The 17,094-nt window shown below is 37.5% G+C and overlaps 1 protein-coding gene across 1 annotated transcript; it reads right to left on the reverse strand.

The window, feature by feature from the left end:
* Positions 1 to 9,262: 9,262 nt before the first annotated feature.
* On the reverse strand, positions 9,263 to 10,499 carry LOC111893993 (copper-transporting ATPase PAA1, chloroplastic). Its single transcript, XM_023890061.3, has 4 exons — positions 10,158 to 10,499; positions 9,871 to 9,924; positions 9,610 to 9,763; positions 9,263 to 9,507 (listed from the first exon to the last, which is right to left on the reverse strand). Exons 1-4 carry the CDS (start codon positions 10,446 to 10,448, stop codon positions 9,500 to 9,502), a joined length of 507 nt encoding a protein of 168 aa, XP_023745829.1. The 5' UTR covers positions 10,449 to 10,499; the 3' UTR covers positions 9,263 to 9,499.
* Positions 10,500 to 17,094: the final 6,595 nt, after the last annotated feature.

Genomic DNA, 17,094 nt, shown 5'->3' on the forward strand with positions numbered 1-17,094 from the left:
TCGGTCTGATGTAGGGGACAAGGTCCCAGTCAGCTTCGGAATTCGGTCTGATGTCAGCTTCGGACTTCGGTTTGATGTAGGGGACAAGGTCCCAGTCAGCTTCAGACTTCAGTTCGATGTCAGCTTCGGACTTCGGTTCGATGTAGGGGACAAGGTCCCAGTCAGCTTCAGACTTCGGTCCGATGTCAGCTTCGGACTTCGGTCCGATGGAGGGGGCAAGGCCCCAGTCAGTTAGCTTCGGACTTCGGTCCGATGTAGGGGACAAGGTCCCAGTCAGTCAGCTTCGGACTTTGGTCCGATGGAGGGGGCAAGGCCCCAGTATGTGCTTGATATGTTATTGGATGGTATGTTGTAGTTTGGGAGAGCTCACTAAGCTTCGTGCTTACAGTTTCAGTTTTGGTTTCAGGTACTTCCGCAAGCAGAGGGAAGAGCTCGGGATGATGGCATCGCACACACCACAGCTTCAGCTTTTATCCTGGGAGTTGATTTAGTTTTTGATTTTGATATGACATAGATATGATACAGTTTTCCGCACAGTGTTTTTATTATGTTTGGGATACATCACGTATGGTTTTATGATATGACACTCAGATTATGGTTTTTGGTTATATTGAAAAAATGAAAATTTTGGGTCGTTTCAAGTTGGTATCAGAGCCTTGGTTTGAGGGATTCGGATACACTTCCGGGTGTATCTGAACTCAAACTAAGGGGAAGATAAAAAGATTTTTAAAAAGGAAAATGTTTTCTAAAGAATTTTGAAAGCACTTAGAAAGAAAGAATTTTTTTAAAACGAGATAAGGGTGTGGTGCATGCGATCAGTCGAGCTCAAGTAAGTACTCCCAAATTACCCATACAAGTTATTTGTTCAGTTTCAGTTCCAGTAGAACAGCATGCTAGTATAGGGCTAAGGATCTAGGAGGATGCCTTATGTGCCTGCTTTATGTGTTACAGCTTTATGAGTATCGCATGCTAGTATTGAGTAGACAGCAGTAGGATAGCCTGTTTAGGTTATGCCTAATAGTATGAGCTTAACATTGTATGCTAGTACAGTTTCTCGTTATGAGAATAGTTTTGCCTGAGTATGTTTCCTTTATCCGAATGCTGCTTGCTTCGTGCTTTGTGGGGTTCTGAGTGATGGGAGTTAGCCATTAGGTGAACACGTCACACCACATGTGATCAGGGTTGAATAATCCCAGAGTGCTGGAACTGGCTCTATTGCGCAGCTCTTGTTTGAGTCCAACCGTTATAGGGACGGGTCTTTTACTTGAAGGATTATCTGATCCTCGTCACATGTGATGGTGTTCAGGTGGTGGCTAATTAGCATTATAAGGAGACCTTCAGCAGCTGAGGATTAGTTGTGTTGAGTCTGAGGTTTCCCTAGGGCAAGCCTAGGATGAGAGTAGCAGAGATCAGTAGTAGTAGAAGTGACTTGGTGGAGTCAAGGCAGTTCTTGAAGAAAGTACGGATAGATGTGGAAGGTAGTATGGGCCTGTACTACTGAAAGCAGAGGATCCGTACTCGAATCAAGAAAGGCCGAGACAAAACCAGGGAGCTAGTTGTAGTATCAATGATCCCTTGAGATATTTCAGTTTTCTGATGTAGTTGTGATGTGTTTCAGAATGGTGGTTTTGCGTTTGAGACCAGCAGCCGGCAGTGGAGGTGCCGGGGAGGGATCAGGTTCAGGCTCGGGGGATGAGCGCATGGATGAGCAGACCCGAGAGTTTCTTTCTTCGAAGATTACGCGCATCATTATCGAGCAGACTCCTGTGATCTTTGGTTCAATCAAGGAGGGAATTCTAGAGCTGATGGATGAGAGATTGGGCACCTTCCGTGCCGAGGTGGCGGCCATGATGGGGTCACGCACCCTTACTTTCAGGGAGTTCAGGGCATGTGGAGCTCCGGACTATCATGGGGCGCGGGACCCTATAGCGAGTACCAGATGGTTGGCGGATGTGGCCAACGCTTTCCGCCCTAGCAGGTGTCCCGAAGGGGACAAGGTCAGATTGGCGTCCTGTCTTCTGAAGGACAGGGCACGGGATTGGTGGGAGGAGGTCGGACATGCCATTGGGGATAATGCAGCATTGGACGCCATGACTTGGGCTGATTTCTCTACCAGGTTTAGGGCGGAGTTTGCACCGGTTATTGAGGTGCAACAGTTAGCTAGGGAGTTTCAGGAGCTCACCGCCAAGTTCAGGGAGAGGGCTCTTCTCGTTCCTCAGTACGTAGCTGATGAGGAAATGAAGAAGGCCCGTTATCATGAGATGTTGCGGAGCGATATCCGCCAGTTTGTGAGCCGGTCCAACTGTAAAACGCTGGAAGATATGATTGCTAGGGCTCGGGAGAGGGAGATTGATCTCGAGATGGAGATGAAGAGGAAACCGGAGGCGGTTTCGGGTTCAGGCGGTTCGGGCAAAAAGCCCAGGGTTTCAGATCACAGGTCCAGGGGACAGCCGAGCCACGGTCGATGTGGTAAATGTGGGAAGATGCACGATGGAGCGTGCAAGGCAGGGAGTTCCGGCTGCTACAAGTGCGGTCGGATTGGACATTTGAGTAGGGATTGTACGGCTCCTGCTACTGCCGTTGCAGCATCAGATCTGATTTGCTTTCAGTACAATCAGAGGGGACATAAAAAGTCCCAGTGTCCGAGCTTAGCCACAGCAGGGAAGGTGGCTGCACCTGCCCCTGCTACTTTGAGGATTACAGATGGCCGGCAGGGCCGAGCTGATGCGCCAGTGGCGAAGAGTAGGGCGTTTCAGATGACAGCAGAGGAGGCGCGAGCGACTCCTGATGTGGTGACGGGTATGTATCTTCCCTTCATCTCTTTATTATTATTATCGTTTGAATATTGCTTATGATTGTATGTTTTATTTAGGGTCGTTCTCTGTGAACGACATTTCTGCTATGGTATTATTCGATTCGGGGGCTACCCGATCATTCGTATCGCTTGCGCTTAGCAAGAGATTTAGTAGAGCTCCAGGGGAGCTAGATTGTCCATTAGAGGTTGAGATAGCAGATGATAGGACCGTGAGGGTCGGCAGAGTGCATAAAGGGTGTTCTCTTCAGTTGTTTGATGAGCAGTTTTCAGTGGACCTGGTACCTATTCCCCTGCGAGGGAATAAGGTTATTGTGGGCATGGATTGGCTAAGCCCCAATGGAGCGGTGATTGATTGTGAGCTTCAGCTAGTGAGGGTTCGCACTCCCAGTGGGGGAGAGTTAGTGATTCAGGGCGAGAGGCCACAGTGTGGACCGACCTTTTGTTCCGCCGCAAGGGCGAGGCGCTATGTTCAGCAGGGTTGCGCCGGTTTTGTAGCTTACGTCTTGGATGCCCGGGAGAAGGGCAAGACGACAGTTGATGATGTTCCTATTGTTCGAGACTACCCGGACGTGTTTCCCGAGGATTTGCCGGGGATACCTCCTGAGAGACAGGTTGAGTTCAGGATCGACCTAATTCCTGGTGCGGCTCCGATAGCTAAGGCACCGTATCGACTAGCTCCCCCTGAGATGCAGGAGTTGTCTACACAGCTGCAGGAGCTGTTAGACAAGGGTTTCATTCGGCCGAGCAGTTCGCCTTGGGGAGCGCCGATTCTGTTTGTGAGGAAGAAGGATGGGTCGCATCGTATGTGTATAGATTATCGGGAGTTGAATAAGGTAACGGTGAAGAACCGTTACCCACTTCCGAGGATAGATGATTTGTTTGATCAGCTTCAGGGAGCGTCTTGGTTCTCCAAGATCGATCTACACTCCGGTTATCATCAGATGCGGGTTAGAGATGAGGATGTACAAAAGACTGCTTTCAGGACCAGGTATGGTCATTATGAGTTTGTGGTGATGCCATTTGGGCTCACCAATGCTCCAGCCGCGTTCATGGATCTCATGAATCGCGTGTGCAGGCCGATGCTGGATCGGTCGGTGATAGTATTCATAGATGATATCTTGGTATATTCCAAGACGCAGGAGCAGCACGAGGAGCACCTGCGGGAGGTGCTGGAGGCTTTGGGGAGGGAGAGACTTTACGCAAAGTTCTCCAAATGTGAGTTCTGGTTGCGCGAGGTGCAGTTCCTTGGTCACCTCGTCAACCAGAAGGGTATTTTGGTAGATCCGGCCAAGATAGAGGCCGTGATGCAGTGGGAGGTCCCGAAGTCTCCATCTGAGATTCGGAGCTTCCTAGGGTTGGCAGGGTATTATCGGAGATTTATTCAGGACTTCTCCAAGATAGCAGTGCCGCTCACCCGACTGACCAAGAAGTCGGTGGTATTTCGTTGGGGGCCTGAGTAGCAGGCAGCGTTCGAGACCCTCAGACAGAGATTGTGCGAGGCTCCGATCCTTACCTTGCCAGAAGGAGTAGAGGACTTCGTAGTCTACTGTAATGCCTCGATCACAGGTATGGGAGCAGTATTGATGCAGCGAGGCCATGTGATAGCTTATGCCTCGAGACAGTTGAAGCCTCACGAGGCTAATTATCCTACCCATGATTTGGAGCTGGGGGCAGTTGTGTTTGCCCTCAAGATTTGGAGGCATTACCTTTATGGGGTCCGTTGTACTATTTACACGGATCACAAGAGTTTGAGGTACCTTATGGATCAGCCGAGTCTGAACATGAGGCAGAGGAGGTGGTTGGATGTGCTAAAGGATTATGATTGTGAGATCCTTTACCATACAGGGAAGGCCAACGTGGTGGCCGACGCCCTAAACCGCAAAGTGTCGGCGGCCCCTATCAGAGATCTGTGTTTGAGGATGACAGTGATCACTCCGTTGTTGGAGCGGATCAAGGAGGCTCAGGTGGAGGGCCTCAAGGAGGAGAGGCAGAAGTGTGAGAGGATAGTGGGCCGAGTAGCCTCGTTTGATTATGACAGTCGGGGATTGCTGACGCTTCACGGGAGGGTGTGGGTACCGTACTGGGGTGGAGTACGGCAAGTGTTGATGGATGAGGCTCATAAGTCTCGGTTTTCTATCCACCCAGGGGCGACGAAGATGTATCGAGATCTTCGACCTGATTATTGGTGGCCCTGCATGAAGCGGGACGTCGCCTGGTATGTTGAGAGATGCCTGACCTGCAGGAAGGTCAAGGCGAAGCACCAGAGACCTCACGGCAAGATGCAGCCGTTAGACATTCCCGTGTGGAAATGGGAGGACATCACCATGGATTTTGTCACCAAGCTTCCCAGGACCGCACGAGGAGTGGATTCGATATGGGTAGTAGTGGATCGGTTGACGAAGAGTGCCCATTTTATCCCGATCCAGGAGAGTATATCGGCGGAGAAGTTAGCCGATATCTATGTGCGAGAGATTGTGGCACGTCATGGAGTGCCGGTATCGGTGGTGTCAGACCGAGATGTCCGTTTTACATCCAGATTCTGGAAGCGGTTCCACGACGAGATGGGTACTCGTCTCCATTTCAGCACCGCTTTCCACCCTCAGACGGACGGGCAGAGCGAGAGGACGATTCAGACTCTCGAGGACATGCTTAGGGCATGTGTTCTAGATTTCAGTGGCAGTTGGGATACGTATCTTCCGTTAGCGGAATTTTCGTATAACAACAGTTACCATGCGAGCATCGATCGACCTCCCTTTGAGATGCTGTATGGGAGGAGGTGTAGGACCCCGATTTGTTGGGGCGAGGTCGGTCAGCGAGTCATCGGGAGCACAGAGGTGGTGCTCAAGACGACCGAGTTGATCCAACAGGTCCGTAGTAGACTGCAGACTGCGCAGAGTCGGCAGAAGAGCTACGCCGACAGGAGGCGTTTGGATTTGGAGTTCCAGGTGGGAGATATGGTCCTTCTCAAGGTCTCACCTTGGAAGGGTGTCATCAGATTCCGGAAGAGGGGCAAGTTGGGCCCCAGATTTATTGGTCCTTTCAGGGTTTTGGCCTGGGTAGGTCGGGTTGCTTATCGGTTAGATCTTCCTGAGGAGCTTAGTCAGATCCACAACACTTTCCATGTGTCTCAGTTGAGGAAGTGTTTGGTAGATGAGTCGGCAGTCGTTCCCCTAGAGGATATTCAGGTTGATAGCAGCCTGAATTATATTGAGAGGCCGGTCGCGATTCTGGACCGGAAGACCAAGACCTTGAGGAACAAGGAAATTCAGTTAGTGAAGGTGCAGTGGCAGCACCGGAAGGGGTCTGAATGGACATGGGAGGCTGAGGAGGAGATGAGAGAGCACTACCCAGAGATATTTGCAGATTCAGCCGTAGCAGACTTCGAGGACGAAGTCTGAGATAAGTGGGGGAGAATTGTAATGACCCGTCTCCGGTATGATGATTCCTTGGTTTTTATTTTGAAGTTTTGCAAGAGGGACTCGGCGAGTTCATAGCCTGACTCGCCGAGTAGGGACGGGATTTCGAGCACGTGTTAGCTGGCGACTCGGCGAGTCCATATTCTGGACTCGGCGAGTCTGTCCGTCTGGAAGAAACCTTAAATCCCCGGGTTGCCCACTATTTAAGCCACCTTATGGCCTCCATTCTTGCCTCCTTCACCCTCAGTGAGCTGTGAGAAAACCCTAATTCGTTCTTGAGTGATTTTAAGTGATCTTGTGTGCATTTGTGAAGGCTTGAAGAAGGAGAAGAAGAAAGGAGCTAGGAGAAGGATTGTAGAGCAGAGATTCAAGGGAAAGCAAGAGCTCTTTGAGGTATTCTTCAGATTTCCTTCCCTTTTATGCTTTAAAACCCCCTTTAGATCTAGTTGATGCTTTTCTCAAGCCTTATGTTGATATGGAAGCCCTATTATGCCGAGATATCCTTAGATCTGTTTATTTAGGAGTTGTAGCACCCAGATCTATTGCCTTTATGGAGCTATTTTGCATATTAACCCTAGATCTACCCCTTTTAAGTGCCTTTTAGCCTTTATTCCCTTTTTCATGTGTTTGTACACGTAAAGTTGGAAACTTTACGTGGTAAATCAGCTTATTGGACTCAGATCTATCATTTGTATGTAATGGATTCGAGCAGAATCGAGTGTAGAATAGTTGCATGGCTGTGACTCGGCGAGTCGGAAGAACGACTCGGCGAGTCGAGTCGCGAGTCCCCGATTTCTTCCTTTTGAGCGGTGTCGAGTGGGACCAGTGAGTAGTGGAGTGGACTCAGCGAGTTTGAGGGTAGACTCAGTAATGGTGGGACTCGGCGAGTTGTTCATACAACTCGGCGAGTCCAAGGCAATCTCCTTAAGCTCAAGAACAACTCGTCGAGTTGTTCATATGACTCGGCGAGTCGGATGAAGATTGTCTAAGTTCTTGGATCGAGAGGGTACTCGTCGAGTCGATGTCATACTCGACGAGTAGCCACGAGTAGGATTGAGAAGTGAGATTAGAGACTCGGCGAGTTGGCGGCCCAACTCGGCGAGTCAGGTCAACTGTGGGTTGACTTTGACTGAGAGTTGACTTTGACCGAGAGTTGACTTTGACCAAGGGTAAAAGAGTCATTTTACCCAGTGCAGTGTTTAGTATTTGATTGAGTGTGTTTATGGACTTGTAGCCGGGGAGAAACCGAAGCAGCAACAGTTAGCCTTCAGAGCCATTCACTCAGCAGCCAGTTCACGAGGTGAGTTTCCTTCCAGTAGGAACGGGTCTAAGGCCACAATGCCGACCCGTTTAGCTAGCAGTAGTATCCGGATTTTGATCCGATGCAGTAGTTAGTATGTTTGATGCCTTCGTGGCTCAGACAGGAATTATGTGTGTTCATGCTAGTGATATGTTTATGCTATGTTCAGTCAGCTTCGGACTTCGGTCTGATGTAGGGGACAAGGTCCCAGTCAGCTTCGGACTTCGGTTTGATGTAGGGGACAAGGTCCCAGTCAGCTTCAGACTTTGGTTCGATGTCAGCTTCGGACTTCGGTTCGATGTAGGGGACAAGGTCCCAGTCAGCTTCAGACTTCGGTCCGATGTCAGCTTCGGACTTCGGTCCGATGGAGGGGGCAAGGCCCCAGTCAGTTAGCTTCGGACTTCGGTCCGATGTAGGGGACAAGGTCCCAGTCAGTCAGCTTCGGACTTCGGTCCGATGGAGGGGGCAAGGCCCCAGTATGTGCTTGATATGTTATTGGATGGTATGTGGTAGTTTGGGAGAGCTCACTAAGCTTCGTGCTTACAGTTTCAGTTTTGGTTTCAGGTACTTCCGCAAGCAGAGGGAAGAGCTCGGGATGATGGCATCGCACACACCACAGCTTCAGCTTTTATCCTGGGAGTTGATTTAGTTTTTGATTTTGATATAACATAGATATGATACAGTTTTCCGCACAATGTTTTTATTATGTTTGGGATACATCACGTATGGTTTTATGATATGACACTCAGATTATGGTTTTTGGTTATATTGAAAAAATGAATTTTTTGGGTCGTTTCAAATCGATCAGTTTGTATCTAAATCCATATTTAGGAATTCTCATGACATAACGTCACACTCGTTTCTCCGTTGTGTCTATCTTGTGCCGCAACACTAATGAACAGCTAACCTTGATGTATAATATGTGTATCTATATAACGTATATATGTTTTAGGTTTGAGGCATAAATGTGATCGAGAAGCAAGAATGTTTTACTAAGGTTATTACCCACTTCTCTTGTTACAACAAGAATGATTGAGTGAAGGAATGAAAGAGATTTGCACAATTGTTGTAAACTGATATGACAGTTCATGATCTCCGATGATTGTGTTCTATATAATCCGACAACAACACATTTAACAAAAAGTGTGGTATTTTTTGAACATTTTGGAAACTTCGTTACACTTTTAAGTCATTTTTCCATTTACTTAAAGTACTTGGTTACCACAATTTTTTATTTGAATATATGTGTACTTCGTTGGTATTCGGTGTAAAAATAGTAACATTAATGGTACTTTTATACTAAAAAAACAACAATGATATTTTTTCAACATTTGGAAACCGGATAACCTACAATAACAGGTCAAATGGTATTTTGTGTACTAAAAAAAGACAATAATCTTTTTTATACATTTTTAAAACTTCGTTACTTTTCTAGGTCATTATCCCTTTATATAAATACAGTGTCACATGTTATATAAAGTTTTTTAAGGGGTATGTAGCATTTGTACCCAAAATAACGGTTAAAATAAGAAAATAAAATGATTTCCTAAGAATTCGAACTTTTTATTTGTATACAAAAAGGATACGTTTTTTCATTCCTATGCAACAAACACCATTTCATTCTTTTCCTAATTGGCTAATTCCATGAAACCTCCTACATATGGATTTTCCACTAAATGGAGATTTTTAAATTCATTTTCTTATTTGTATATAAATAATAGACAAAACACACACACACACACATCCCATTTGATATTACAACAAAAGCCAGTTGTTTTTACCAAATATAAATAAAAAAATAAAAATCTTAACAACTACAAATGTAAGACAAATAGTTGTAAAGAAATGAAATTCTAGACAACATAAAACTTACACAAAATATGCCATTTTGAGATCTTTAACAAGTTTATAAAAAGACTAAAAAAAGTTTGCTTCTTACAACAACACTCTTTTGCATTTCTAAGATTGCTATCCTTCTGTAGACAATAGAAAAGGAGAAAAAGGTCAAAAAAAATTGCAGATTGCAATATGAAAGTCGATTTCTTTAATTATAGTGAAAAAAGATTTTTAATTTTTACCTTTAAGGGTAGAGGTAAATCCACAAGTTGTCAAATGCTTTGCAAGATCTTCCCCAATTACTTTCTTCCAATTTGGTGTAGTTGTAGCTTCAGATACAGGCAATACAATTGCAGTCGCTGTTTCAAGATTCACATTGGCAGAAGCCACTTGTGCCTATTCATGTATAGAATTTTTTAAATCAAACAATTCGATTTCTTTTTTTCAGGAAAATGTCAAGAAGATTAAAACAGGAATGAAGGAATGAATGAAGAAGTAGATACTTGATTCTCCAAAATTCTTTGTACACTTGATGAACATCCTCCACAAGTCATCCCCTGTCATAGATGAAGCTCATAAGTTGACAAATTGATCATTACAATTTACACCTGATTCTCCATTCTATTTTGGGTCAATCTTCTACGAAATTGGTGAAATTGGTTATGCGTTTTGATCAATATCGTTTGCGATTTCCAACTTTTGTATAGATTAAAGAGAAAATGTGTGTTTTTTATCGATGAATTGTCAAAAACGGGAGTATACAAAAGTGATTTGGGAGAAAATTACTTACTGTAACATCAAGAACTATCACATCGGGCGATAAGGGCGAAACATCATCAGCTGCAGCAGCGATGGGATTCACCTTGACCTTGCGACCATTATCAGAAGGAGAAGAAAAGGAAGCAGCGGAAGACACCGCAGCTCCAGCATTCCTTATGCCGAACTTGACTGATGATCTCCGAAACGCAGCGCTTGGGTTGGGGTTGATTCGTGGAGGGTGGAGGAGAGTTAATTGATTTCGGAGCGTTTGGCCGGAGCAATCGAGGGTATTGGAGATGGCTGCAGACAAGGTCGCCTCCATTTTTGGCAAGGAGAGGTTAGTGGTTTGAGAAAAGTATCTATCCACTGCTTATAAATCTATTTTATAATTTTATCCATGGAAAATATTACTATAAATTTAGCCGATTTTTTGAAGTATTTTTAAAATTTCGACGATAATGAAGTAAAAGTTGTTTGTGGTTATTTATATAAACTGTTTCTTTTAGGGTTTAGGCTATTTTTATCATTTGACTTTAACGTATTTGTTCTTATTTAATCGTTTAATTTTTGGTTTGGTTACTTAAGTTTTTCGTTTTGTGCTTGTTTGAGATTACTTTTCAAACTAATTTTTGGAAGTTTGGCTAAAAATTTTAAAAAATGTTTTGAAATTCCAAAAGTCATTTTATAATTGATTTTTTGGCAAGAAAAGAAAAAGTTGTTTTAAAAGTGAGGAATTTGTAACTTTTGATGACTTTTGGCCTTTTGGTTTTTGTCATTTAAAAGTTAATACAAATATATTTTTAAAACTTTTTTTTTGGAAAAAACCACAAGTCAAAAAGTCTTTTTTGTCAAAAGGGATTTTTTAGGTTAAAAAAAATCCCTAACACCCCCTTGTGTGTTATTTGTTTTTTCTGGGCAAAATGTCTGCAGTATGTAAACATCTGTAGAATTCTACAATAGAAGAGATGGACCAAACGTCTGTAGTTTGAAAAAAAAATTATTTGTTTTTTTTTATTATCTGCAGTCTACTAAAATAAACAAAAATCTAGATAAACTGATTTTTTTAAACTTCAAAGTGATTATTTAATATTTTTATCACTTTGTTATAAATAATAAACAAATCTAGATCGAAATTTATGTATTATTGTATAAAAAGTAAACATAAAATGGTACGAATTAACGTATATATTTGATAAAACCCAACAATGTTGGTCGCAAAGTTAAACATTGTAATTAGGAATCAAATAATTTGATACATAAATTGATGGAAATAAACTTCAATTTTTTCAATTAAATCAATTAAAACATACCATACATATTTTTCCAAAAAATTAAAGATACTGTATTAAATAATGTTTTATAAAATTTGACACAAAAATATAAGAATTTATTATGATTTATTTTTTCATAATTATATAAACAACTTCAACGACCATTATTATAATAAATTTGTCAAAAATGTCATGTTTGTATCGTCAAAACTTTTTTTAAAATATTGTAACTTTTTTTTTTCAAATTGTTTAACATTAACAAAATTTGAATAAATATAAATTAAGAAAACTAATATATATATATATATATATATATATATATATATATATATGTGTGTGTGTGTGTGTGTGTGTGTTTAGGCTACAAAATGTCTGAAGATGTTAGAAAACTCTAGTCTACATCTGCGTCAAGGAGAGGACGCACAAACATTTTTAGGTCTACAATCTTTAAAAAAAAACAAACAGTCCGCAAATGCTAATGTCTGTGCATAGCTGTGCGACACACACAAAAGAGCAAGAAAATCTGCAGAGAAACAAACATCTTAATCATCTGACTTTTAAAATTGTATTTATTTTTATAACTTTATTTTAAAATTTTGGTAACTAAATAAACACAATTTAAAATTTAAATGACTAAATAAATACAAAATCAGAAGTTAAATAATCAAAAATAGACCGAACCTTTAACCTTTTATCATATACTAGTTTATAACCCGTGGAGACCACGGGTATAAAATTAATTAGTTTTTTATGATAAAACTTCAAAATTATTAATTAATTATTTTAAATAAATTATTAATTACGAGATATTTTTATTAGTTATGTGAAATTATATCGTTGATTCAAATAAATATATAAAATTAATTTTTAATATATATTAGACATTTTTTATTTGTGAATTAATGAAAACAATAATATAAAGCATTTTTTCAAGCACCACATTCATTTGAAACTCCCATGCATTTTTTCTTTCACCACATTCATTTGAAACTCACATGACTTTTCAATTTCTTTCTAATAATAATTATAATTTGGTTAATTAGGTTAAATAAGTATCAAACCTAAAGTGTAATGATATATAAACTAAATTTTAATATTAAAATAATATATTTATTTCTACTTATAAATTTATGTTTTTAACTTTCAACATATTATATTTAATTTATTAGTTTTAATATATTTTTGGATGTAAACCATTATCATTTTTAAGATACAATTTTGGAACAATTTGTATAAAATACTTAAGTTATTAATTTAAATATAACATTATAAGGTTAACTTAAATATAAATTTTAGTTTAACTTAAAACTCAAATAATATTTTGTAAATAGTTAAAAGTGATAAATTATAGTGTCTTTCTAATAATGATTATAAGTTGGTTAATAAGGTTAAATAAATATCAAACCTAAAATGTAATTATAAATAAACTAAATTTCAATACTAAAATGATATTTTTACATCTACTTATAAAGTTATGGCTTTAATATGTTGTTATATATAAATCATTATCAGTTTAAAGTTGCAACTTTTGAATAGTTTGGACAAAATACTTAAATTGCAAACATAAATATAACATTATAATGTCAATTTAAATATAAATTTCAGTTCCACTTAAAAAAGCAAAGAATACTTTGTAAATATTTAAAAGTGATAAATTATAGTGATAAATGCAAAAACTAAATTGTAATCTCAAATTAACTAAAATATTTCCTAAAGATAGTTTTATAATCGTTAAAAGTTTTCAAATAAGTAGCTTATAATAAGTTACAAAAAACAATAGTTAAAAATAACTCAATATAAATGTTTATATTGTTACCTTTAAAATAAAAAAATAATGTTTGATGTTTTAAATAATTATAATGATAGAAATTAAAACATTAAGCATATAAATTTTAAAAAATTAATTAAGAATAACAACAACTATAAATAAAATTAAACCATATATTATATTTAAATTTATTCATGTGTAACTCACGGGTAGAAGTTATTCAAACGATTAAGATTAAGAAGTTATAATATATATATATATATATATATATATATATATATATATATATATATATATATATATATAGGTTTAAATTTAACGACGACGTTGTTGTTATATTTAAAAAAAATATATATTTGTAAAGACTTCAACTATATAGGTGTTATCACGCATTACAATGTGAACTTAAATATAAATTTATGTTCCAATTAAAAAACCAAAGAATATTTTGTAAATAGTTAAAAGTGATAAATTGTAGTGATGAATGCAAAAACTAAATTGTAATCTCAATTTAAGTAAAATATTTCTTGAAGATATTTTTATAATCGTTAAAAACTTCTAAATAAGTAGCTTAAAATATTTTACAATAGCAATTGTTAAAAATAACTTTATATAAATGATTTGTATACTAAATTGATATAATATATTGATAGAAATTAAAACATTAAGCAGATAAATTTTAAAAAATTAATGATTTGTTAATTTTAATATCAAAAGTAATGTTGATGTTTTTAATAATCATAATGATAGAAATTAAAACATTAAGCAGATAAATTTTAAAAAATAAATTAACAATAACAACAATCCTAAATAACATTAAACTATTTATTATATTTAATTTTATTCATGTATAACTCGCGGGTAGAAGTCATTCAAACGATTGAGATTATGAAGTTATAATAGATATATATATTATCATATAATTCAAAATAATCAATATATTATATCAATTTAGTATACAAATTATTATATCAAATTTAACAACATCATTATTGTTATATTTAAAAAAACATATATTTATAAAGACTTCAACTATATATGTGTTTCTGCGTAACGTGCGGGCATTCGCCTAGTTTTAATATATATTAGACATTTTTTATTTGTGAATTAATGAAAACAATAATATAAAATTTAAAATTGAAAATGTAGAATAAATACATTGACAAATAACATCACATTAATTAGGAGGTCTAATAAATTTAAAAGGGAGAACTAATAGATTGACAAGTGGCATCATATTAATTAAGATGTCTAATATAGTGATAAATGACAAAATGACTACTCTTTTATTAGTATAGCGATTGGTTTGATTTTGTGTTTAAAGCAAAGTGAACAAATATTTGTACCACACTTTTTCTCAAAAGTGTAGAAAACCTAATTACTTTTTTTTACCCTATCTAACTTGATAATCCTTTATAGCTATCAACGTCTTCGATTTTTTTTTCACAGTTTGCTTTATTGATGAAAAGAAAAGGCTTGCATCACAATACTTTCCATTTGCCAATGTCTTATTTATTTTTATTGTAATTTTTGGTTAATGGTATACTAGGTGTAAGACCCGTGTATTACACGGGTTGATTTAAAAAAAGATTAAACATTAAATTAAAATGTTAACAGTACACCTTTAAAATAAAAAGGAAGAAACGTATTTATTGCAATTTAATATTATATATATGATATTTAATACTTTACATATATAAGTATATGACTTTAATTTTAAAAACTGAAACAAATCAAAAATTGACAAGTGGATAATATTTATTTCAAAAATACCACAAAATGACAAGTGTCAAAATTCATGAGAGATTGACATGTGGCAAAAAAACCCTTCATTTATTAATGAGGAAGATTAAAAACAAAAAATGCAAAGCCGTGTCCCAAAATTCCAGTTCTTATGATGTGGAAATTTTTTAAATAACATATATATATATATATATATATATATATATATATATATATATATATATATATATGCTTAGGTTATTCTATTCAAACTAATTATTGTGTTATTGTATGCATAAATATAGACCAATCATTTTACTTATTTTAAGAAGATGATTAATACATATTATTGAATTAAAAATAATCGAAAAATACCATCTAATATAACTAGAAGAGTATTTTAGTCATTTAATATAGATTTAATAAAGGAAATTTGCATATTTTAAGGGATCATTGATTTTATTAATTTTAAAAATCTGATTTTACAAATTATAAGATTTTTAATTTGGACATTATGACAGAATATGTTTGAGTATGTTCAAAAATAAAAATATTCTAGAACCATAATAAAAATATTCTTGAACATATTTCTTGTAGAATAATAAATTCTCGAACCAGTAATTGAAGAATTAAAACAAAAATTATATTAATTCTTATAAAATACATGTAACAATTGCTAAGAATTACATTTATTGTTAAAGAATAAAACTAAAAAACTTTCAATTCGGGAAAAAAACATTAAAATCCAACAAATACACTAATTTATTCTAAAAGAATAATGTTGCTAAGAGGCGTCGTTCAAATTTCGTGGTCCGTTCTTCAAGCACCAGCTTCTGTGGAAACAAATCCAATGAATAAATTAGTGAGAAACTATCCATATTCCATTCCAGCATAATTGGAATTCGTGATTCCATTATGATAGAATTGGAATTCATTTACCAATAATTATATTATTTCGAGGCATTCTAACAGAATATGTTCATGATTATCATATAAAAAAACATTCTTTTATGATAGAATACTATAAACAAAGAAATACCATTCAGTTGAAGCATTTTAGTCAACGCTTGGTGTGCATTAAAACAACTTACAATTTCCTATAAAAATTAGACAATCAGAACAAATTCCCAATAAACCTAAACACATCGAGTCTATCAGAAAACCATTGTACCTTACATTCGTTTCTATCAGATTATCGTTAATCTATGCCTTAGAGCTTGTAAATGTAAGCAATTTTGCATAGGTTTCGTTCAATGTCATCATTCAAGCCTGTATTTTTGAATCATCGAACAAAAGATTCCTAATTTTGTACATTTTTATTAGGGATTTCGCTTGGGATAGATCAATAAGAAATCAGAAAATAAGAAAATCAGTTTTCAACAGTGCATTTGAAGGGTGAAGAGTCAATTAATGACTTGTTATTTCACTCTAGATCAACAGGAACTGTGACCGGTTTCAAGAAAACAAGAAGAGATTGAAGGGTGTGATCGATTAAAGAAGAGAAGAGATCCAATTTCGAGTTTAATATTGATACTTGTGATTTATTCTTGTGTATGTGGCGTCGATAAAAGATGGAGACAGAACAAGAGCCGTATCGATTTTTGGGGACGTGATTGTTGAAACAAGAACAAGAAGAACCGAAGAAGGTACACAAGGAGAGCTGCAGTTTTTTTTCTTATTTCCTTGGCTCATGTCGATCAATTTTGCAAGAGGTGAAGGAAGGCGTGCCTATTCTCGTCGATTTTGACCTGCACCTGCGAATATGCGACGGGCCAAACGGTGGTTGTTGCCTTGCTGGTCGCGGCTTGCTATTGATTATGGAAGGAATGAGTCAATGACGGCTGGAAGAGAAGGGATATGATTTTGGTGTCGACAAGATCTGCCAGTGACGGACAATTGATACACCTTCCCGCTTCTTGCTTCAGCACTTGGCGGACCTAGGTAGATGGTGGTTTTAAAAAGCCGATAGATAGAGAAACCCTAGGTGACTGAAGTCAATGGTTACCATAATTATAGGATATTATTTGTTGAAACTAATTATCAAATTACCTATTTACCCTTATTTATTTATTTAATTATTTATTTTTATTTTAGATTTTGATTGGCCCACATTTATGCATATAATAACACAATAATTACTTTAAATACCTGAACCTAGTTCTCTCTCTCTCTCTCTCTCTCTCTCTATATATATATATATATATATA

This window comes from Lactuca sativa, chromosome 7 (genome assembly GCF_002870075.4).
Source record: "Lactuca sativa cultivar Salinas chromosome 7, Lsat_Salinas_v11, whole genome shotgun sequence".
Classification (NCBI taxonomy): domain Eukaryota; kingdom Viridiplantae; phylum Streptophyta; class Magnoliopsida; order Asterales; family Asteraceae; genus Lactuca; species Lactuca sativa.

What these genes read in the sequence shown, in the direction of transcription:
- LOC111893993 (XM_023890061.3), bottom strand. Translation starts at nt 10,448, where the DNA reads ATGGAGGCGACCTTGTCTGCAGCCATCTCCAATACCCTCGATTGCTCC. An exon ending in TGATAGTTCTTGATGTTACA is followed by an intron (nt 9,925 to 10,157) that starts GTAAGTAATTTT and finishes CATCTATGACAG; the next exon opens with GGGATGACTTGTGGAGGATG. An exon ending in AAAGAATTTTGGAGAATCAA is followed by an intron (nt 9,764 to 9,870) that starts GTATCTACTTCT and finishes ATACATGAATAG; the next exon opens with GCACAAGTGGCTTCTGCCAA.